The 24,093-nt window shown below is 41.9% G+C and overlaps 1 protein-coding gene across 1 annotated transcript; it reads left to right on the top strand.

Annotated features, from left to right (window-relative positions):
- Positions 1-481: 481 nt before the first annotated feature.
- mmp16b (matrix metallopeptidase 16b (membrane-inserted)) lies at positions 482-13,291 on the top strand. The gene is made up of 10 exons (XM_061084601.1): positions 482-610; positions 2,278-2,426; positions 2,990-3,106; positions 4,233-4,537; positions 8,154-8,315; positions 8,794-9,011; positions 9,116-9,254; positions 10,269-10,419; positions 12,217-12,332; positions 12,930-13,291. Exons 1-10 carry the CDS (start codon positions 482-484, stop codon positions 13,289-13,291), a joined length of 1,848 nt encoding a protein of 615 aa, XP_060940584.1.
- The last annotated feature ends 10,802 nt before the right edge of the window (positions 13,292-24,093 follow it).

Here is a 24,093-nt window from a genome sequence, read left to right as displayed (position 1 = left end):
GGGCTTTGCAGAGTAAAAGTCAAACGTGTGCACATGCAGGCAGCAGCAGCATCATCATCAGCATCAGCATCAGCATCAGCATCAGCAGCAGCTCTGGAGGACGACGCTGCTTCACACAGGATGCTGCGCTGCGAGAGGAATCAAAGCGCAGGCGTGGAGTCGGGAGGACGCCTCTCTACGTTGCGCAGCCTGGGTACTGTACATGGCCATTGATGCCGCTGGATGGATGTAGCCCCTGATGTAAATAAGGATGGCGAGGCCAGCGCGTCTACCGTGCCGCGTTATCTCTGCTTGACATCGGAACATTTCTCGCCGGATTTATTTCTTTGGCACGAAAAACAGAAAAACGCGCGGTGCTTTTCTTTTTTATTCCGTCGGAATTTTGCCTTTGACAGCTCGCCCGATGGTTCTCGTTTGACACAAGAGCCACGAGCAGACGGGCGGCTTCTCCTCATAAACACTCCGGGAAAAACGGGTCATTATGACCTTAGTATCCTCCAGTAAAAGAAAACCATCGGATTGCTTTTACGCGGCAGCATTCTGCTTGCTTTCCTCGCTGTGGATTTCGTGCGCCGTGTCCGGAGAGGAGGATCACCACTTCAGCGTTGAGGTAAGATAAATGGCCTTCCCTTCCCTCCCATGCTCCATCACAAATGACCGAGCTCCATCTCCTGTACAGCATCTGCCCGAGCGAGAAAAACACACACACACACACACACACACACACACACACACACACACACACACACACACACACACACACACACACACACACACGGCTTCTCCACGTCTAATCCGTGGGCACAATCGCCATAAAGCACAACATAGAGACAGAAAATAACGGAACATTCCTGATATATAGGGTGCGATGGAACAGAAGGATGCTCATCTGAGGTTATTACACTGCGGTGCAGGAGCTGAGCTGAGATCCGGCTGCACATTCGGGATAAAACAGACCCTCAGTGTGTGCATATACACAACATTGTGCAGCCGTGGCTTGACACAGTTTAGTGTCAGGCCAGCATCAAGTCTGACATGCTGTGGCAAGCATCCTAGTGTTGGAGGAGATTAAGCATTGACACAGACAAGTTGCATAATAGGATTTTCTGTTTTTGTGCACCTTATTAGTTGCATCCACCCTCACAGGCTCCCCTCCCACCAGTTTGACGAAATTAAATGCTGAGGCCGACAATCCCAACAACACACACACACATACACACACACATATGCATCATTATTTCATTTTCAGGCTTGCAGAGAATCTACCTCTGTGCTTGAACACACAAACAGGAAACACACACCCACACACGATAGAGAGGAGAAAAAGGGATGGAGTAAACAAGGCGTTTAGCTCAGCAGAAAGAGAGGCAGAGGCAGAAGGGGGGGAGGGATGGACAGAGGAGACAGCTAGTCAGGTTAGCTGGAGCATCTCTCATAGCAGTGTGATGGGGAGGCAGCTGCTTGGCATGTGCACAGCTGCGTGGAAGCCTTGGCACCTTGTGGCCCCTCAGCATCAGGATGGAGTCCGTCTCACCCCCCCCACGCCTCAGCACCAGGCTGCACTCTGGCTTTGGAGGGCACGAGGAGGCCGGGCCCCGAGTCCTGCACATGTCCACCGACCGGCAGCCGCAAGACACAAACTCTGACTAAGGTCACTCGGAGGGATTCAAATGCAAATCTAATTTAAACCTGGAGCGCTGCAGGATAGATGAATCCGGCCAACCACATATTATTCACATGCAATTTCTGCAAAGAGAATCTCTGTCTCGGTTCTTGTAATAATGAAAAAGTATTGTAGCGATGGTTTGACACCTCACAGCCTCTTGTGAGCTGCAGGATGAATTATGCATTGCCATATACTCATATTGATTTTCATTCTGGGATTGGCAGAGGACTAGAGGTTAAAGAACCAGGTTTGTGGCTGGAATCTGGCCAGCCACCCTGGATTCACCACCTATTGGAGAAGGGATGCAAAGTAACAAACAATATTTAGTCCTTATTACACAGATATGGTTGTGGTGCCCTTGAGCAAGGTACCCGTGTGGAGGTGGAAGATCTGTGGTGTGTGTTTGCCACTCAGCACTAAGCACGGTTATTAGAATACACTGAAATGGTTACATGTGGGACCAAAGCTTATTAAAACACAAAATGATGGAGATTCAAGATCATATCTGCAGCTCATAATAAGAAGGAGAAGATTTTCTTTTATATCCTTTTTAATCTTAAAAATAGCCAGAGAATAAAGGCCCTAATCCTTTCCCTTCTTCCCTCCACCAGGGATGGCTACAGAGGTATGGCTACCTTACCCGCACAGAACCGGGAATGTCTGTCCTACGCTCGGCACAAACCTTGCACTCAGCCATCGCTGCCATGCAACGTGTCTATGGTCTCAATGTCACAGGGACACTGGATGAGAAAACCAAGGAGTGAGTACACACACACACACACACACACACACACACACACATGCCATGGTCGTGCATGAACAAAACACAAGCTGAGATAGCACATGCACTTTCCACCAGGCTGCTGATGTTACATTAATGCAAATGCTCCATTCGTTCATCTAAAATGCAGAAGCAATATCCATCAATATTTCAGTGAATTAGTGACGAGCAGAAACAGAGATGTTCATTTCACCCCCCATCACCTCGCCTGAAACAACCCCGGGTGAAGGTTTCTAACACTTCTCCTTCTTCTCATTTTTCATGGTGATGCAGTGACATCACGCTGAGGTGAGGATTCATGTTTGGCCTCTGTGCTGTGTGTGTGTTGTGAGTGTTTTTGTGTAAAATCTGATGTGGAATGAATGAGATGCTACTTGTATTTCGCACAACACCTGTGATTTTCTGGTACCTGTCAGGAAGAGAACTCCTCAGTCTCTCTCAGTGCTGTTTGTTGTCTCGTGATGATGTTTAACCTCAAACTCTTACACAGCAAACATCAGTTCTCTTCTCTTCTCTTCTCTTCTCATCCCTTCTTCCCTCAGTTGGATGCATAAGCCTCGCTGTGGAGTTCCGGACAAGTTCAAAAGTGCTTCGAGGTCGCGGTCGCGGCGGTATGCGCTGACCGGACAGAAGTGGCAGCGGACACACATCACCTACAGGTGAGAAGACAGTGGTGGAGGCAGTTGTCACGGCAACCATTGAGTTTGGCTACGCTCATTGTTGGGTTTAGATTTGCCAGTGTTCATTTACTCTCTCTCTCTCTCTCTCTCTCTCTCTCTCTCTCTCTCTCTCTCTCTCTCCCTCTCTCTGTCTCTCTCTCTCTCTCTCTCTCCCTCTCTCTGTCTCTCTCTCTCTCTCTCTCTCGTATCCCTCTCTCTCCTCTTTGAACACCTGGGATCACATGCCTTGTGTTGTCATAGAGACTGCGCAGATACGTCACATATGTGTGGGCACATGCACAAAAATAAAGTCACACATTCAGAAACACATAGATTAACACATAATTATGCCGATGTGCGCTGTGACTGTGTTTATTCTCCGGTGTATAAATAGCTCGCAGGCAAAATGAAAAAAACATTTTTCTCAAGCCCCTTGAATTCATTCTTCTTTTTCCATAGAACAAAACAAACAATTTCAGCTGAGCAGCGTGAAGATTGAAGGCTTTTCTCCCAACTAATATGAAATTGCTTGAAAATCCTGAGTGTAAATTGTCCGTAATCTCAGCAGAAATACTCAAACTCTCGTCTTATCTCGCCTGATTAAGCTGCGGCTTTTAATGGCTTCTGAGGAGAACCGATAAACGGGTCTGAGGCACAGCTGCAAATTGACAGGTTACAGCGGAAACAGACGATAACACTGTCAATTTATTCAAATCCTTCCTTCCTCCCTGAATTTGAATTGACGAGCCACCTTTCCTAATGGAATGTCAATCAGTGCTGAGCCGGGGCTGCTGCCGACTGCACTTTATTCATGAAAATGAGTGCAGAGGGAGGGAGAAGATTTCCCATTCCTCTCTGCCTGCCAGCGACTGATAACGACTGCCGTGTTAGAAAAGTTCAGCGGAAGCTGCCGGGCTTGAAATAGTTGTGTCAAGTGCAACTTGTTCTCCTCCTTTTAGAAATGTTCACTTGAAATTAATGGGATCTCAAAGTGCACGGTGGACGCAGTATGTATTTTACTTCCTCGTCACTCGAATGCTCTGCACCATTTACAGGACATTGTGTAAACTACAGCTTGCAAGGGAAGTTTTTATTGAGTGTTTTTACCAGTTTTTTCTTTCTGCAGCATAAAAAATGTCACGCCAAAGGTGGGCGCCCGGGAGACTCATGACGCCATACGGCGGGCGTTTGACGTGTGGCAGGGTGTGACTCCCTTACGCTTTGAGGCCGTTCCGTACAGCGCCCTGGAGGCTGGCAGGCGTGACGTGGACATCACCATCATCTTCGCTTCGGGTTTTCACGGTGACAGCTCACCCTTCGATGGGGAGGGGGGATTCCTCGCACACGCCTATTTCCCCGGCCCAGGCATCGGAGGGGACACACACTTTGACTCAGACGAGCCCTGGACCCTGGGGAACCCCAACCATGATGGTAAGTGGAAGAAATGGGTGCAGATCTCGTTGTTAACAGGCTTTGGTTTAAACCCTGAATCGGGAGAGAAAGAACATGGTGGTGGTGTAAAGTAAGTGACAAAGAGCGAGGAAACAGGGACGGAAACCATAGATGTAAAGGAGGAGATAAGGATAAGTAAAAAGAGAAGGAAGAGGAAAAATAATTAAATGCTGAATGTTGACAGTGAAGTAAAACAGTCCGGGGTTTGGAAAGAGTGCGGAAAGCATCAGAGAAACAGAAAAACAGATCCGTCATCGAGAAACCAAGATACGGACTGACGCTAACCATGTAATAAAAACAAACAGATGGCCGGGCAGGAGGGCAAAGGGACGAGGAGGGTGTCACGGTGCAGTGGAGGAGCGGGTTTCAGCAAAAAAACTCAAAAATGCAGAGATGTCTTTGATGCTCTGTAAAGATGCATCACCCCATCTGTCAGGATTTCAATGGTTTTTTTCCTCTCTCTGTGTAATAAGCTCTTCAGATGACAGGATAGAAAGCCCTGCTATTTTAAGACACCGGTTGCTGGCACATGGTTGTGGCCATTCTGTTTTTAGTGAATTTGATGGAGCTCAGTGCTGCGCTTCAAAAGAGGCCTGCATGAATCTAACAGATAAACACCAGTCATTCAACAGAGAAGATACAGTAGCTAGGAATGTTTTGTTGTTTCCTTTTAATGTTGTGTTAAGTCATATTATGTTGTTTAATGTTGTGTTATGTAATGTTATGTTATTGTATATTTTGTTGTGTTTTTATGTAATGTTATGTTATGGCATGTTGTGTTTTGTTTTGTTGTGTTTTGTTATGCTGTTTTCTGTTTTATATCTGTGATTATGGTATGGTGTAGTTTTTTTTGCAATTTTGATTTTGTGTCTTATTGCGATAACTGTTTTACACATTTGATCAACACGTTGTACCTTTGATTAATCCTTAACATGTTTTCTATCCACACCAGAAGAAAGAATAGAAATATCATACCCAGAGGAGACATGGTTTATGCACGTCAAGCTCAATATTACCAATTTTTTAAAGGCCTTTTGAAAAAAACGACTCAATAAAAATTATATTATTCATATAGCCTAAAAACAGAAACTGTCAAATTCATTTAAAACATTCTATCAAAGGTACCTTTTTAGTTTTTACCTTAGGAAATCCCAAAAATGCTTATTTCCCCCTTTTAGAGATTTTAAATGTCTGACCCAGATTACCCAAAGCAGGCTGTCCCACATTATCAATCATATTTGAGAAAGTGGGACAACTGAGAAATGCCTGAAAAAACATTGTCTCCTTTATGACGGATTTGTATCCTTTAACAATAATCTGGTCAGAATCCTGTCACTGACCTTGTCGTGCAATCCCATTGACGTTACCCCCACGAGGTCATGTGATGTCAGTCACATGATATCCATGCTGACCTATAGTAAAAGTCCTGTTGACTAGATTTAGTTTGAATAAAAAATAAACAGAGTGAAGTTTAGATGTCCCAGATTAACAGAATTCACCTTATGGTGTGTTATATTATGCTATATTGTGTTTTTTTCTTTTATGTTATATATTGTATTATTTGATTTGTTATGTTATGCTGTGTTATATTATGTTGTGCTATGTTGTTTACTGTTGTGTAATGTAATTTAATGTTATTATATAGGGGTTTATGTTGGCTTATGTCATGCTGTGCTGTGTTATATTATATTATCATTGGTGTCATATATTTAATTAGGTTTGCTTATTATGAATCCTGTTATGTCATGAGTTTTGTCTTGTATAATGTCATTTAATTATGTGGCGTTAAGATGCATGTTTTAAATGAAGGTATATTAGGGTAGAATAGGTTATGTCAGATTAAATTATTATGAATTATATGCACAGTGATATTATATCAGTTGCGTTACCTTGGGCCACTGTGTTATATTGTATTATGTTATTATGGATATATAACATATATAGAATCCTGCTGTATGTTATGTGTCATGTAGCTCACAGGAAAATCATTGTCACTGCAGACAATTTTTGAAGAAATAAGCCACACGATGTGTAGCCATAGTGTAGATCTATAGAACAGAGCATCTTATTGCCTATTGTACAGTATGTTTGTGTGTGTGTGTGTGTGTGTGTGTGTGTGTGTGTGTGTGTGTGTGTGTGTGTGTGTGTGTGTGTGTGATTGTGTGTGTGCGTCATACACTTACATTCTATTCTCCCATGAGAGTTTGCTGTGGGTTACCATGCTGACCACCCACCAGCTCCCCTTCCCCTCTCCTCTCTCCTCACACTTCTGTGTCATTTGTCTCACAAGTTAAATTCCTCGCCCAGTGTCCCGTGCTTATCCATGTGGAGAGCTGGGGCAGATTCTGAGGAGCTCCTGCCTCCTGCCTATGTGGCGGTGCAACCTTTAATGGGCTTTCACAGCAGTGCAACTGTAAATGTTGCATGTTGACATGTGTGCTAATGGCAGCTCCGGCCTCTCCCCTGGGAGTCCTTACGGGACAGTTTGGGCGAGGTGAAAGATGCTGGTCGTGTCAGAGACATAGGGGAGGGGGAGGGGGAGGTGCAACCTTTCGGCTGCCGGCTGATGGTCAGTGGTTGGTCGGCGCAGCACCGCTGGCGGGAGTGGATATCATCGTTTTAAAGGGCAACAATCTCCTCGGGACAGCTTCAGTCAGAAGCTGTATGTAAATGCTGTACTTCTCTCTAAATCAGGCTGACACTGGGAGCTGAGTGCTGACCACAGACACTGCCCGTGACATTTTCTCTTTTTCATTTGTGTGTGTGTTCTAATATGAGATGAGCTATACCCACTGTGTGTGTGTGTGTGTGTGTGTGCTTGTGCTGGGTTAACATCTGTACGTGTTCGACACGTATGTGGTCATATGAGCGTGTGTTTGTTTGCCATGGGCGGCAACGTGAGGGTTTGTCCCTCTGATCTCTGTGAGCTGCAGCTCGTGTGGCTTATCTTCTCTTATAAGGCAAAAGAGAGAAAAGTACTCACGCTCGGTCAATACCTTCACTAATCTTTACTTTCACTACAGTGCACCATATCAGCTCAATGCAGATTATCTCCTGACCACAGAGCTGCAAGAAATGATTTATTTCTTTGTTGATTAATCAACTAGTTATATGACAACAGCATATTTAATGGTTTTACTTTGAAAAAATGGCATCACATAGAATAAATAAAGAAGTACAGTCCCAAACCACTAGCTATTCAGTTTACAATGACCTAAACCAGAGAAAAGATATTAATTCTCATGTGTAAGCTTGATGGCTAAAGGATTATGAAATTGTTGCTGATTTATTTTGGATCATAGTCAAGTGATCACTTGAGACCTGGGAGAAGGTGGATTTCCTGCATATGTTCCCACATGTGTTTTATATTAACATGTCTTGCTCTGATTGCTGCAGCACACTAAGCCATGAGCTCAATGGAGTATAAGGCACCACAGGAAAATGTAAAAAAAAAAAAAGTAAAATAATCAAAAGATGCAGAGTTCTGTGCAATTTTCTGTACCTTATTGTAGGATTCAGGCGTCTGTTTCCATCACACACATACTGTTCTCCTTCGCCTCATGTTTGTTCATGTTTGTCCTCTTCCCCTCTCCAGGTAACGACCTGTTCCTGGTTGCGGTTCACGAGCTGGGCCACGCCCTCGGCCTGGAGCACTCCAACGACCCCACGGCGATCATGGCTCCTTTCTACCAGTACATGGACACAGAGAACTTCAAACTACCTCAAGATGACCTGCAGGGCATCCAGAAGATCTACGGTAACTGTTCATTTTATACTTTATACTATCTGTCTTTAGTCTTTACATCAGACATTATGTGGAAGTAAGTCTTTTCTGCAGTAACTACACGTCTTTATTATCTTGCTCCAATATTCCGAAGCTTTGAAGCAACTTCATCACAATTACAAATGCTGCTGCGTCAGTGACATTAGGCAGAATTGAAAGAGCGTTTGTCATCTGTTAAATAGGCCAGCCAATACTCATTCTCCAAAACACGATGAGTCAGCTAACACAGCTCAGAACAGTCATCTGTGATAAATAAGTTTCGAGCCCAAGTTACAAGTTTATTATCACACTGCAAAAAACAATACTAATACTTCACCCATTAATTAAAATAAAAGCACAGTGTATGAATAAAATAAATACAATATTTATTATCTAAACTGGTTTAATATCTCAACGGGAACTGACACAACGGAGTTAATGGAAGGAGGTTGAAACATGTTTGTCTCTTTAGGTCCACCAGACAGAGCACCGCAGCCTACCAGGCCCCCCCCCACGGTCCCGCCGCCTCGCTTCCACCCGCCCTTGGACCCCCGCAAGCATGACCGCCACTCCAGACCCCACCGCCCCCCCCAAGGGGCCAAGCCCTCCAACCCCAACTCCAAACCCAACATCTGCGATGGAGGCTTCAACACCTTGGCCATCCTGCGACAGGAGCTTTTTGTTTTCAAGGTAAGAGGAGATCATCAGAATCATAAGACGATGATGATGATGCTGCTGCTGCTGATGATGATGATGATAATGATGATGATGATTCCTTATCCCTTTTTGAATAGGACCAATGGTTCTGGAGAGTTCGAGATAACTCGGTGGTCCCTGGTTACCCCATGCAGATCAACTCCTTCTGGAAAGGCCTGCCGCCAAAAATTGATGCCGTCTATGAAAATAGTGAAGGGAAATTCGTATTTTTTAAAGGTAATAAAAAGAAGATAAATTATTTGCATGTTGAGTTTTTAACCACGAGTAGTTCTACAGCATCTTGTTGTTCTATGACCAGCACCAAGACACACAGCAATGCACCAAAAGTACCAACAAGTGTTTAACAAGTAAACACGGCTGTAATATGTGGAATGAAACGCATTTAACACATTTAACAGCCTCACAATGCATTTGGTATGAAACACTGAATATGAACATCTTCCCAGATTACATTTACAAATAAAATTGAAAAAGTACTTTGTGCCAATCCCCCTTTCCCCCCTTATCCTTAATGACAAAGTATACAATCTGTCAAATCTCAAAATTGTGTATCCTTTATTGTGTATCTCCAATATTAATGCATTAGAAAGTTTGAGCTCTTTAAGTTATATTTTGTCACAAAGCGATATAAAGACTGTGTGACTGTGAGGTTGTTGTTTCCTTCCCTACGATAACAGAGCGGGTACGCGTCTGGTACAGACATCCGTCCATCAGGCAGATTAACATGACATCTGTCCCCCAGTGGGATCAGAGTGCCTCATGCTTTATTTATTCACTCAGGGGGACTTTACTGTGTGTTGTGTGTGCATGTGCGCGTGCATGTATCTGTGCACGTGTGTGTCTAGCTACTTACTGGGAGGACACCACCACAGCAGCTCTCCTCACTCTGCCTCAGGCACTTGTGATCAAACTGAATTAAAGGCAACAATAGCATCAATGAAAAACAGCAAGTCTCGGCGGAGATGCCTTCAGAGCATCATCCGGCTGTTTATTGTATTATAGATAACACGGCATAGATTTCGTGCTGCAAAGGTATTTTGTAAACACCGTGATACATCTGACCTTTGAAATGAAGTGAATGCAAACGGGGGGAAAAAACACAGAGAAGGCTGGACTGAGCTGGGAGCCGCCCGTGCATTTGCAAAAAAAAAAAAAGAAGCATTTTTGAGGTCATCTTTATGATAATGTCTTTGTCCCAGAGCCGCCTGACACTGCCTGTGTGTATTTTAGGAAACCGTTTCTGGGTCTTCAAGGACACAACTCTCCAGCCTTCGTACCCTCAGGACATCTCGCTGTTCGGGAGCGGCATGCCCACTCAGAGCATCGAGACAGCTGTCTGGTGGGAGGATGTCGCCAAAACGTACTTCTTCAAAGGAGACAGGTCTGTGAGGAATGATTATTAGTGCTGTCATGAAGTGAAGCGCTGGGGCAGAACTGTAATCAGCACTTTGAGCACCATTCAAGTCTTTTGCTTATCACGGTAAACTGAATGTGGGATAGAAAATGACATTTCACTGCACATTCTAATCTGGTTTTGTAGATATGATAATATTGTTTATTTGTCGGTGCCTTCCCCGTCTTTCCCTGTTTACTGATGCAATGTTTGTTTGTTGGACAATTCTTGTGATTCTTGGGCTGTTACCCATGAAATGCAAAATAATTAGACGTGTGTGCGTCTTTAATTTCAGGCGTGGATAATTTGGCGTCCTCGCAGATCTGTAAACAAGTTGCTTTGAAACCAATGATTACCTCTTTAAAGGAGACATATTATATTCATATTCAGGCTCCTCATTTTAATTTGGATTATTACTTAACATGCTCCAATGTTCCGAAAAAACATCACTTCCTCACTCTCCATTGCTGCAGCTCTTCTTCTCAACACTTGGTTTGAGATCCTGTCCATCAAAGGCTCCTCCTAAGTGCCCTCTGATTGGCCTCCGCTCTTGTGTTACCTGGCTTTTTTAGGAGGCGTTCCGGAGAAGCCACTAGGTAGCATTATGCTAATATGTGGCGTCAAGACTCTGCATGACTGTGATATTTCAATATCCACTGCTGCTGCTCCTCTTTTCAGCCTCTGTCTGAAAGTCTTGGTTTCAGCTCCTGTCTCTTTAAGGCCCAAGGCGATGAAGCCCAGTCTCCTCTGATTGGCTGGCTAGCCCCCCCTGTTGTGATTGGTCACACACTTCAAGTGCATGCAGGAAGTGTCCATAGATGTATTATAAGAACTTTATGCCAGACCGCTGCTTAGCCTTGCAGCATTTTTTTTTTACAGCGGCCACTCCTGACATAGACCACCCCCGTGTGTGTGTGTGTGTGTGTGTAGTATGGTCACAAAACGGAAAAAGCATCATACCTCTTCTTTAAAAACAGATAAATTCCGCTTATTAGCATTCAATTCAAGCGTTGGACCCTCAGTGGTAATGAAGATTATGTTACTTCAGAGTTTTAAGTCCTTTTCTGTCAAGTGTTTGTATGAATGCGTGTGAACGTGTTGAATTATTCATGGTTGCAGTCATTCACCTGCAGTTGGAAGCAAAGTCGTTCCATCACAGCCCCATCAGAGAATCTGTTGTTTATCTTTGAGTTCTGAAGTTTGACGGAGTGCCAGTGTGACTCACGTGTTTGTTCAGCTGTCACGATTAATCATATCCAGAGAGGTCAGGGGACCCTGTGGGTGAAGCTGACAAAATGCCAGGTCATGATACTGTCATCCCTCAACCTGCTGCTGCACATCACGACCAACGGGACACGATGATTTCTCTCTGTGGAATTAGGGGATTTTTGTCCTACATAAAGAAATTACGTTTTATGCCAATACTTACGTGTGTGAGAAGAAGTGTGAAATTTTGCCTCCTTTAATTTGAAGGCATGCAGCTTTAATATTCATTTTCTGCTGCATCACATTTAAATTAAAAATATTGTGAAAAGTATAAAATCACATTTCTTATGAGGATTTGATAACAACATTTTAGGAATCGTTGCCATTTTTTTTTAAGCGGTATCAGAATTTTTTTACTCCCTGGTACTGGTATGGGTACTGGGCAACGTCCACTCAAAACTCCACATCGGCCAGGCTCTATTTTTGAGTGCACCAATGTTTAACTGTCATTTACTGTCTGATAGGGGTCGTTAAACCTGTGTTTTGACAGCTGCGTTGTCCCTGTCTCTCCTATTGTAGATACTGGAGGTACAATGAGGATATGAGGACCATGGACCTAGGTTATCCCAAACCCATCACCATCTGGAAGGGCATACCCGACTCTCCACAGGGGGCTTTTGTCGACAAAGCCAACGGTATATATGCTCACTGGACTCATTTAACAACTAGTTAGTGAGACTGGAGATACTGTAAATATCATTACGTGATTAGGATGAATCTTTTATAAAAGCTCTTCGCCAAATAGTTATAGTTCAGAGGTTTTATTTGGCATGTGAAAATATATATGGATATTTCACCCAAAAAGAACTTCAGCAGTAACTAGTTTGAGGATAACAGCAAACATTTAGGCTGAAAACGTGGTATAAATGATGCTGTTTCGAGTTGAATTTGAATGTGGCTTTGAAACACTTCAGCTACCCCTCCATCAGCATAGTGGTGAGTAAATAATGAGTGAATTTCAAATTTTGGGGCGAAGATATAGGCTAACTCGGAAAATTGGAATTTTTTTGATTGATTGATTATTTATTTAAGCCTCAGAAAACACATTGAGGAATAAGACCATCATTTGACTGTTGCTATTTTAATTGCCCGGTTGATTTCTCCGGTTTTCCAGATTAAATCTTTCTTCATATCAGTCATCAGAGGTTGTTACAACTGCACACATCAACAAACACTTCCTGTCTTTGTTTGAGATATGTGTATATGAAATATCTCATAATCCCTCTCTCCAGGATACACCTACTTTTACAAGGGGAAGGAGTATTGGAAGTTCAACAACCAGATGCTTCGCGTGGAGCCCACCTACCCAAGGTCCATCCTGAGGGACTTCATGGGCTGCGACGGCCTCCCAGCGGAGCCCGACTGGGACTGGAGCCCCCCGGCGGCAGAGGAGCGCCACTACGACAGCAGCGACGTGGACGTGGTCATCAAACTGGACAGCGTGGGGGGCACGGAGAAAGCAGTGGCCATCGCCATCCCCTGCGTCCTGGCGCTGTGCATGATGGTCCTCCTCTACACCGTTTTCCAGTTCAGGAGGAAGAGCACGCAGCGCCACATACTGTACTGCAAGCGCTCCATGCAGGAGTGGGTCTGAGGATCTGACTGGGAGGGATGTGAAGCTCTGATAAAGGCCTAGTTATTGCTCGAAGCCCTAAGTACTGTAATTGGAGGCACTGTAAAGGGTGCAGTACGTGAGGATTGCCATGTTGGCAGATTTTAAAAATTGCTTGTACGGAAAAAAACGTGCCGGCTGCAAGGAGGCAAAACGATCAGCAGAACTCAACTGAACACAGTGAGGGAGCCACATGTCCCAATGTCCAGCTAATATGTATGTATCTGCTTCTTTCTGTATCTTGGAATGAACTCAATTAAGTGAGACAGAGTTAAGCTCCTGTAAGTGGGACCTTTGTCTATCCTCGTTTCTGCACGTCGCTTAAAAAGCCCCTAGCACCGACTTCAGTGGACAAATTAGATATAGGCTTCTACTTTACCATTTCTTAATTAAATCGCCCTGAGCTGTGCTTTTTTTTTTTTTTTTTTTTGATTTAGGGTCCCCGTAAAAAGATAATTTATTGTGTGGAGGACTGATACACAAACCAAATATGACCTTTTCTTCCAAAGAGGATTACCGATTCGATGTTTTTTTTTTTTGATGGGATATTTTTTTCCTCCACGGAACGAACGTCGTGGCATCATGCTCCGATTTTCTTTCTTCGCCATTTCTATTCATATCCGCCCGTCTGCTCTGTAATCTGTGGGGATGGGAAGCAGCCGTTAGTAAGAGCTGGGAACTCAAGACTGTTGTGGCGGTCTGTCTCCAAAACAGGGGCCAAAAACCTCTCTGCAATATTAATGAGACTGCCTTAATCACAGATTGCTTAAAACTCCCCTTCTCTTTCTCTCTCCGTTGCTCTGGCGGCGGGGGAGCGAGCGACGCAGCAGGAATACAACCAGCGAGCGAAGGCGTTGATCAGTGCCCGCGATGCATCTTCACAACCAGTGGTTAAGGACACTTTGATCCACGATGGCTCCATTGCTTTTGAAAGCTGTGTTAAATACTGTGTGAGAGAGACGGCGAAGGTTAGAAAGGGAGATTAATTACCCACATTATATATGTACTGTACTCTGGTGTCAGATATTGAACAGCCAACATCCTGCTTCCCTTGTTTTCCTGCCACGTTTGGACGCTAATACTCCAAACGAGTTTCAGTCTGTGCGTCTTAAGCAGCTTCACTGATCCACATTTTGTTTTGTTTTACATTTCCGTGCAAAAGGTTTTGTAAGTTGACATGATTCTTCACACCGAACAGGACAAAGGGAGGAAGAGGAGGAAAGGAAACGGAGAGAGAGAAAAAAAATACGACGTGTGCCCACGTTTTTCCTGTTTTTAAATAATAGAAGAAAATCCTCTCTGCATATCTAGTTAACAGCAGCCAGTGCTTTTGCTCAGTTGCTCCATCTTTTCACCGAGTTTGAACACATAACTCTAGTTTATGAGGAATTAAAAAGCTAAAATAATTATTGTTAAAAAAAGACAAAAAATATAAAAAGTCTGTACAATAAGATGAATTAATCAGTATTAATAAAAAAAAGGAATTCTGGGTGTAAAGAAAAACTTAAAACTGGTTTTGGTGGCATGATCAATAATTGGACCAGGGTATTTTATGCACTGTAATTGCAAATAACCACCATACTAAAACTACACTTACGTTACATTAATGAATTACTAATAAATATCTATAGAACTACTCTAACATTGCTGATATTTACAGACAAAACTAGCTAAATCTTTTTTTTGATTTCACACATATATATCATGTTATATGACGTTACGCATATATATCATACATAGAGTATATGTTAACACAGCAGTTTATCAGGTAAGAATGAAAGACAACATGGTAGATTTTATATCTGAGGTGAGATGGAGCTGAACTGAGCAGAAGCTGTTTTTCCTCCCAATGTAATCTATGATAAACGCAGCGCACAGCCTGGATCGCCATGAAACTTATTGTGTGGTTATTGCCTTTGGTTGCCTACGGTACATTTAACAAGATCTTTCTTTTTCCCCAGATAACGTGTCTGTGAGAGTTCATGAAATGATTTGTTTTATATCTATGCTCCTTTTTTTGTTTCTCTTTTACTTGAAAATGGTCACTGGACATCAGCGGCAGGACATCTGACTCAAGCTTCCGTTGAGATTAAAGCAACGCTAAGTAACTTTTTACTGAGCAGCAGCGCCCTCTACAGCCATATGTGGTGATAACTTGTGTTGGGAATGAGTAAGTGGTTTTAATGTAGAGAAAAACAAAGTGCGAAGTCCAGCTCAATGATCTGAAACCCAACTGAATGGTGGATATTACCCATGAACCTGAGGAGCTGCTGCTGTGTTTAGATTTCTTAATATTTCAAAAAAATCCCTGCTGAATATTGGAGGTAAATGCGTTTTTTTAATTGATTCTAAGTGTTTTTAACGTATCTACAGTTCGGAATTATTCTTAAAATTTCAGGGTCTGATTTTGGCAATTTAATCTGCTACTATCAGTCACAAGAGATCATACCAGCCCACTCAAGTTACCTATTGGCGAGGGGGTGGAACGTCATTTTGAAGCAGCTATTCTAAGGTCGAATAAAAAAAGTTACATGGGGTTGCTTTAAGGCGATGCCACCATATAACATATCGGTTATAGTTTTTAAAAGTTAACTGTATCAAAAAAAAGGGACCAAACCAGAATCAGTGGTTTGAAAACTTCGATGTTGTTTTCTCTCATCATCATTTATTAGGTGAAGAAAGCTCAAAAGAAAAAAAAGGCAATGCATGTCATTGTTAAACGAAGATGTCACACTGACGGATCATTGGGACTTTATTGTACTCTTCAGTTTTTCTCCCTGTGGTTAAATAAAGTGACAGCGTTCCTGCTGGACGCTCTGACAGATCCCATCCTGTCATCTTTTACCAACCATGACATATTACTAGCTTCCAGTCTGTCCCCCCCCCCTCGTCAATCTTCAGGCGATTCTCAAAGGGAAATAAACATTTTAAAAAAGGAAGGTGCTGAGATGCTGTGCATATCATTCGGACCCATGAGCTCTGTAATCTAAGGTGGAAACACAAAACCTTTGGCTCGGTGTCATGTGTGACGTCTTATGTAGGTTTGTGTGTTTATGGTCCCGGGGTCTCAAGGCTCCATGGAGTGTGAGTTAGAGACGGCCAGCCAGGCGAGTCCGTACTGTATTTATTGCTGTATTTATTCCTCCGTGCTCAGCACTTCAGATCTCAAGAAGCCGTCAATAAAGTTTGTTTGAAATACAATGATTTCTTTCCCCTCACTGCCACAGAGTAATCCTCCTCCTTCTGTTACCACCTCAACAAACGGTTCATCTGGTGCGAATGTTTATTTCCATCTCTGAGAGGTAAATCACATTTACATTGGTCCTTTTGATACTTAAATCCACTTCCGGCGTTTTAAATGTGGACTTAAGTGTAAGAGTGACGTCTCGATGCTCCGACCTCCGACCCCCGTCCTCCGACCTCCGTCCATCTCCAGACTCTTCAGTGCTTTCTGTATTTGCCTTGATTCATGCTGCTAAGCATTAGGGCTAATCTGGAGTGTCGTTAAAGGAAGTAGATGGAGCTGATTAGACCGCGGTCGATACACCATGAGAGGCAAGGGTGCAGAAGAATGAGGAGTGATTTTGCAGTTGAGATCTTATACATAGACACGTGGCGCGTGTCTGAGAAGTGAACAGGAGATGTACATAAACACAGAGGGTAATACTGTCTGCTTGGGAGAGTTTTGTTTTTAATCCATCATGATCCATGGATAAAGAAAATGCTGTGTGTTGTAAATAAAACAAGTGCATAATGAAAGTGTCCTGTATCGTGTTCTCACGCACGTGTTCCCTGAAAACACTTTTCACTTGGTTTGCATGAGAAAGAGCAAAGAACAGCACTGTCATGGTGAAGTCCAGCATGAAGGTTAAAGACCAACACATGAGGGAAGGGACATTTCCTCGAGCAGGGTCACAATAACAAAGACCCCCAAAATGTAAGGTTCAGTGCGTAGAATTTAGTGACATCTAGTGGTGAAGTTGCATGTTGAAGCTGAAACCCCCTCACCTCCCCCTCCCGTTCCAAACATGAAATATAAACTCAAAAGGTGTTAAGTTTGTCCAGTTTGGGCTACTGTCCAAAAATATTGCAGCATAAAGTATTTAAATATAAAGGGTAAATTTGAAGGTAAAGAAAACTAAAATTTTTACAATTTAGATGAAACACACTCGCGAAAACATCACTAGGATTATTTTATATTCAATTTCTGCCAATAAATCCCTTTTAGCCAAAGGGATGTTTACACAATAAACCTATTAGGTCATTATGTTTTTTTTCGAAAGACAATAAATGTTACATGTTTATATGAGGAAACTAGAGATAAATCCTTTTGTCCCATGAGACTGAGCCTGAAACAATGCACCTCTGTCTTCAGATTCCTTTTTGAACAATGGGAGGAAGTGGAGACATGTGATGCATCTTCATGTAATGGGTCAGTCCTGCAGGTCATGGTAAATATGTAGAAGTGCTGTAGAAGGAGAGGACATAACCGAGAAGTTCTATATATACACCACACCATTTTTTATTATTTTTTTCTGATTATTTACGTAATTTTTTCAGGAACAATGCTATGTAAAAGAAATCCACTGTTAGATTGTAGAGGCATTCAAAGACAAAGTGTAAATAGTCTTCACAGCATGTTTAAGGTCCATTTGTATCCCTTGTTGTGCGTCACAATTAGCAGTCATTTGAAGGAATTTTCCCTGTTCTAAATGATGTGTGTTTAATTTCAGGTAGGATTAATTTCACCTATAAATAAGTCCAAAAGTCTGTGTCTGTCTCAACAACCGCTCATCTGATCCAACGCCACTGTTCAGTCAAACCTCACAGCAGAAATCACACTTTGAACAGAAACCTGGGATCTCAGTCTCATCCTTACGCCATTAGATTCCACACTCCCAGGGAGGCTGAGCAGTGTGACAGTGGAGAAAATTCTCTGTACACCATATAAAATGACATCATATATATGTGTACTTTATATAAATATACTCCATTCTTGATATGCTTTTTGATTTAAATACAAACCACCATCCCTATATGTGCCAGTCCATAGTTCTGCTCCCTAACTTCACTACACAACATTGACATTTTAAAGTTTAGTTGCACTTCTTTCTACTGAAGAAGCTGTAGTCACACTGACTGCTCCAGATCACAAGATATTTTTTAAACTGTACATTCTGATATTCTGTAGCATCATGTGCACGTCTGTCTGTATCTGTGAGCAGATACTGATGAAGCCTGTTGGTCACAGGGACCACATGGTAAAGTAAGCATGTAATTCTTCATGGTCATGCACGGGTCAGTCGACTAATTTGTTCTTTTGTTGAGTTCGAGGTGACAGATTCATGAGAAGAGGAGCAAACTTCTGTTAAAGGGCTGGTTCACCCAAAATGTTAAAAAAGACAAATAACTGAAATGAACATGGAAACAAAACGAGAAGATACTGTGATATAAAAATATTTAGGTTTTCAGATATTTTCCTTTGTTTCTGTCTTTCTTTATTTTTTGCAATTTGTAATAATTCCCCCTTAATGAGATGTTTGCATCTCCTCTCTCCAACTTGTCTTCTTGAATCCCTGCAGTTCTCAAATATTGGTGAACTGAGCTTTTGATATAAAAGCCACTTATTACAAAAGACAGAAGATTTCACTTCAACCTAATGTTATCACTTAGTATGCTTTCATATTCTGTGACTGTTGAGTCCTTTCTGAACAAACATATATCAGCAAATAACCAAAATTGTTATTTTGGTGAATATCTGCCAAATTCTACAATGAGGATTGTTTCTTCTTACCTTAGAACAAAGAATACAACTTTGCTGTGAGACAATCACCACAAGACCGCCAAGTTATAACCATGACCAAATCAATTTCATCGCCGGCCCTCATGACGACTCTGGTTTCTTGTATAAATGGGCTCGTTGGGGGACTCAACACTCAGACCACTCAGACCACTCAGACCACTCTCTGCACCACTAAAGGAATCCTGCTCCAGTCATGACCATGAAGAATCTGCTGCTGGCCTCTGCTCTCTTCGCAGGACTGTTTGGCTCCTTGGCTGCAGCCCCTGCCCCCCCGGCTCCCCCTGCGTACCAAGCTTTTTGCAGAACACAGTGGTGAGTGGAGGATTTCTGAATCGGGAGGATTTGAATGTTTTTTGATTTCCCGTTTCGAGCTTAAATGGGTCCAAACTCTGTCGTTTCTCTTCCTCTACAGGCTCTTTGCGTCACCTTGTGCCCAAATCAACACCACGATAGTGCTGCAGATTCAAGCTATGAGCCCTCAGTATGAGGTAATTGAATATTGATCTGTTGACTACATGGGGTTTCAGATGGATTGAATTTCAATGGATGAAATCAGTTTTGTGCTTGTGTGGAGGGGCTTGAGTCGTCCTGCAGCAGCGACGGGTTCAGGTCCGACCCCGGCCCTTTGCTGCACATCTTCCTAACTCTGTCCAACCAACTCCCAATGTGAATTTAAAAACAAATACTGTATATATATATATATATATATAACAGCAACTTGTACATTTCTTTTCTAGCTTGTGTCCGTCATCGCGAATGCCATCAAAGCAAACCACACCTCCATCGACGGGCTTCAGGCTGAGAGCTTAACCTTCTTCTTCACTTCCACTGTAATGACAGGCGGCTGCCGTGTCACTGTGAGTATCAGCTGCATTCAACTTTCAACCGACTTCAAACAGTAGAAACAGTTGACTGACACACTGGCAAGATAAACATTGATAAATATGTTATATTTATTTAAAGACATTTTAACTGTATATGTTCTAAATGATGTAATGTAGAGCAAATGAAGAGGTACGTACCTGTGGAATGCTTGTTTGTATGTATATGTGCATTTATTTTTTTTATTTCACCTCCTTACCAGGCCAAGTCCATGTCTCTTGGATTCACCAGCCTTCTGGATGACGGCCTCAACTACTGCAACCTCTACAACTTGCTGTCAGGTGAGCAAAAATAACCTCTAAGGCGATTTCAAATATTCAGTGTTACATTCTTTTTGCTGTTTATTAAACTTAAATTCTAAAAGTCAGTGTTAATATGAAGGGAATGGGAGTATGAATGTGGAATGACCTGATTTCCGTCTGTGTTTGGATTCTAGCGAGTGGACTCACCTCATCCCCGGGCTTCACAGAGATGACCAATGAATGGGCCTGCCTGAGCTACGGACTCGCCACCTGCAGGGAATAAAAAGCTTCCATGTTGAGATGACCCTCTCTCATAGTTTACATCGTGATATATGCTGTGGACTGATTGAATAATATTGTAGAAACCTTTTCCTACATGAGTTCAAATAAAAATCTTTGCAAGTCTATGATGACGTGTCTGTGTGCTCGTGTGCTCGTCCTGCAACTGAGTGAGGAAATAAACCCTCTGGTGAAGGAAGCTAATTCTCAACAAGATTGTCACTGCACGAGTGTCCTTTCCTGATACACAATAATAACACATGATTATGTAGAGGGCACAGTAAGTGTTCTATGGGAGTGTGCGCGCATAAATTCTTCACACAGCTTAGTTATTACAGAGAAGATACAAATAGTACATCAAATGAAACAGTAAAGTCAAAATTTCAAATATGTTTTATATAAGTTGAATAAAAACTGTATTTAAAAGTATCTCCACCTCTTTCCACTTTCCAGAGGAGCTGTCATGTCGTCCATCTTTCTATACAATCTTTGAAATTAACCTTTTCTGAAGCTCATTCAGAATTGTAAAGTGGTATATACCTTATGTACAAATATGTGTATATATACACACATACTCAAAATCATGTATAGTATATGTATATACACATATATGCATATATACATACAAATGTGTGCATACAAAGTTCCGTAAGATTATGAATAACCATGGATCACAAATGTGTCCACTGTGTTATGGAAGTTTCCTGGAAGCTGGTGAAAGGAGAACTCAGGCAGCAGCTGATGTCTTGTGCAGAAGAGTTTAATGTAGACTTGATGCATCAAGGAGACCAGAAGGTGAAACAATATACCAACGATCCCACAGCATCCCAGTAGATCTTCCTCTACTTTCGTCACCAATTCCAACAGCACATCAATGAATAGCTGGAATTGCTGCACTCTCTATGTTACATGAACATAAGGTGTTTGCATCCTAATGAATAGTTAAGCCTAGAGTGAGAATTCCTAAATCACATTGGGTCCTAACTTCTTGCCAATAATGAAATACGCACAAGAGTTGAAGTTGGTGAGAGTTGAAGTTTCTCTGTCTGGGAGTTAGATATGAAAGTCCCTGATCGTAGACACTACAATGTGCTGTTGGTTGAACCTTTATCTATAACCTGACCTTGGGTCCTGCTTAGAGAGAGAAGGGAGTATCTGTGGAATTTAAACAGGCACTATTCTCCTGTACAGATATAAGTCAGAAATTCCTCAACACACTGTGTTTTCATCTTAAAAAGTAGAATTTACTCAACCTATAAATAAATTAAATAAATTATTACTGATCGATAAAACTACACACACGACACAGTAAACAACAATGCTTCTATCTGTCCACTGTCTGTCCTCTATCTGTCTCACTCAGTGCTCCGGGACCGGAGCTGCACCTCCGTGCAGATTAAAAGTATCTGCTAACTATGCAGCTCCTGTAGATCAGTGATAAGGTCTCTGATTGGACAGTCCTGTCAGCATGATGTATAAGAAACCCTTTCATTGGCTGTAGGCGCAAGTGAAGTGCGCCCATGGCTCGAACTGTCATCCGCCATTGAGAAGCTGTCCTTGCTCAAATGTTCCTGCCCCTTTTGTTGGCTTCCATAGACTTCCACTTGCCCGGCGCCCACAGGGAGGAGTGACTTCTCTCTCAGTGATAACGAATGGCAAATATATTACCAAATATAATATATTAAGTGGTTTTTGACAGGGGCTTACGGTCTCCGGCACACATTTAACGCCTTAAAACAGTACATTTCTTATTAAATTATTTGATATATAATGTTTTTTGACATGTCATTTTTTTTTTTTTTTTTTTTTTTTCACCTCAAAATTGTAGGGTGGGCGGCGCCCCAGCGCCCTGTATGACGAACCGCCACTGCTCACTACTACTATTACTACTTTGTGCTGAACCACATCACACAAAAGGATCACGTGTGGCTACAATTATCTATACGTTATCTTTACATTTAAAAATGGCCAGTATTTATTAGCTACATTAAAAAATACATGTTACATAACAAATGATTACATACATTTAAAGATACTCTTCTTGTTCAGATTTTCTCCCAGTTTTCAGGCTTTCTTACATACTGTTTAATTTCATAAAGATGAGTATGAATGCCTTCTTCAAATGTCAAGAAAAAGAGTAGGCTGCTGATAACCACAGGGAATTAATAAAACAAAGAACCACATCAACGCAATGCTATTCAAGTCCACAGCTCCTTTGTTTCCTTTGGCCCTGTGGCCTCCACCTCTTGTGCATAAGGCTCAGCATATCAATTGCAAATGACGTCCATGAAATCACTTAATTCTTCATTAACATAGGAGTCTGACCGACAGTCATTCACAAAACATGTGACTGTCGAGCTCTTTGCTGGGTTTGAGATGTGGATCAGTAAAGTTCAGGAAGAAGGAAACACGTCCAGTTTGTGAGTTCTTAAAACGATATTTCATCAAGATCCACACATTGTGAAATTAGTGAAATTGTAGAAAAACACACACACACATACACAAATTATTTATTTTAAGCGTAGCACTACATGGTCTCTTTCTTGGCTAAGTACATAATTGAAAATTCATTGTACAGTTTAAAAATCGATTTGAAAATGGAGGGAAATGCAGAGAAACAAATTCACAAACTGAATTAAGAATACAGATTCAAGAATCAAGCATTTAAAAAACAATCTTTTCCAATTTGCATTTATATGGTTCTGGTTATTTTCCGTTTACTGGGAGCTTTGATTTGCTTCCTTTAACATTTAGCCTCATAGCACTTTGGGCCTTACACTCATATGTAAAATGAGGTACATAATTATTAATTATAATGATATGAAACAATCCAATCCTAAAACTAACTTCAACCTTGAAGAGGACAAAAATTAACTCTAGGCATCACAAAGTAAATATGATGCATATAAAATAATTATTGAGTATGAAAGTATACATAATAATAAATAATACCTCCGTTACTTTACACTTACTGAGCAGAATCTTATGTCAAAGACATTTTCTTCTTTGTTAGAAAGTTTTAAAAGTAAACTTAAGGCGTTTCAAGTCACTTTATACGAGCAGCTCTCTTTCAGTTCTGTGCAACGCAAGTTACGTTAGTATGTTAAAATTGGTGTGAAGTCATCACAAGTTTTCTCTGATCTCATCTTGCGCTCCTTGAGGCGAGAGCTCCTTGTGTTTGAGCATGATGAGCACGCCCCCGGGCTAAGAGGATACCAATGGACATTTAGACTAAAAACAAGGTGTACATTTCGCTGTTTTGATTCAAATTTGAATGTCGGGGCTTGTGAACATTTGGATGACATCACAGGAGCAGTATGGAGGCATTTCATATTTCTTTCTGTTGTTTTTTTAAAGTTTGAAGAATCTGTCACAATTTACTTCAATTGTCCCGGATTTGGCTGCAATGCTGTTTACCCCTGAATCTCTAAAAGTGTTTTGTGGACTCAAACACTTCACCCACCACTTCCATCGGCATAGTGCTGAGTAGAGAATGAGTGAATTTTCATTTTTGGGTGAACTATCCCTTTAATGAGGTTTACATTATATGAATAATTGGTCACAATCACCCCCCATGT

This window comes from Limanda limanda, chromosome 13 (assembly GCF_963576545.1).
Source record: "Limanda limanda chromosome 13, fLimLim1.1, whole genome shotgun sequence".
Classification (NCBI taxonomy): domain Eukaryota; kingdom Metazoa; phylum Chordata; class Actinopteri; order Pleuronectiformes; family Pleuronectidae; genus Limanda; species Limanda limanda.
This window is presented reverse-complemented; position numbering and strand designations above follow the sequence as displayed.

Coding starts and splice junctions, on each gene's coding strand:
- mmp16b (XM_061084601.1), top strand. CDS start 482: ATGACCTTAGTATCCTCCAGTAAAAGAAAACCATCGGATTGCTTTTAC. Junction 10,420..12,216: donor TACTTCTTCAAAGGAGACAG/GTCTGTGAGGAA, acceptor CTCCTATTGTAG/ATACTGGAGGTACAATGAGG. Junction 12,333..12,929: donor TTTTGTCGACAAAGCCAACG/GTATATATGCTC, acceptor CCCTCTCTCCAG/GATACACCTACTTTTACAAG.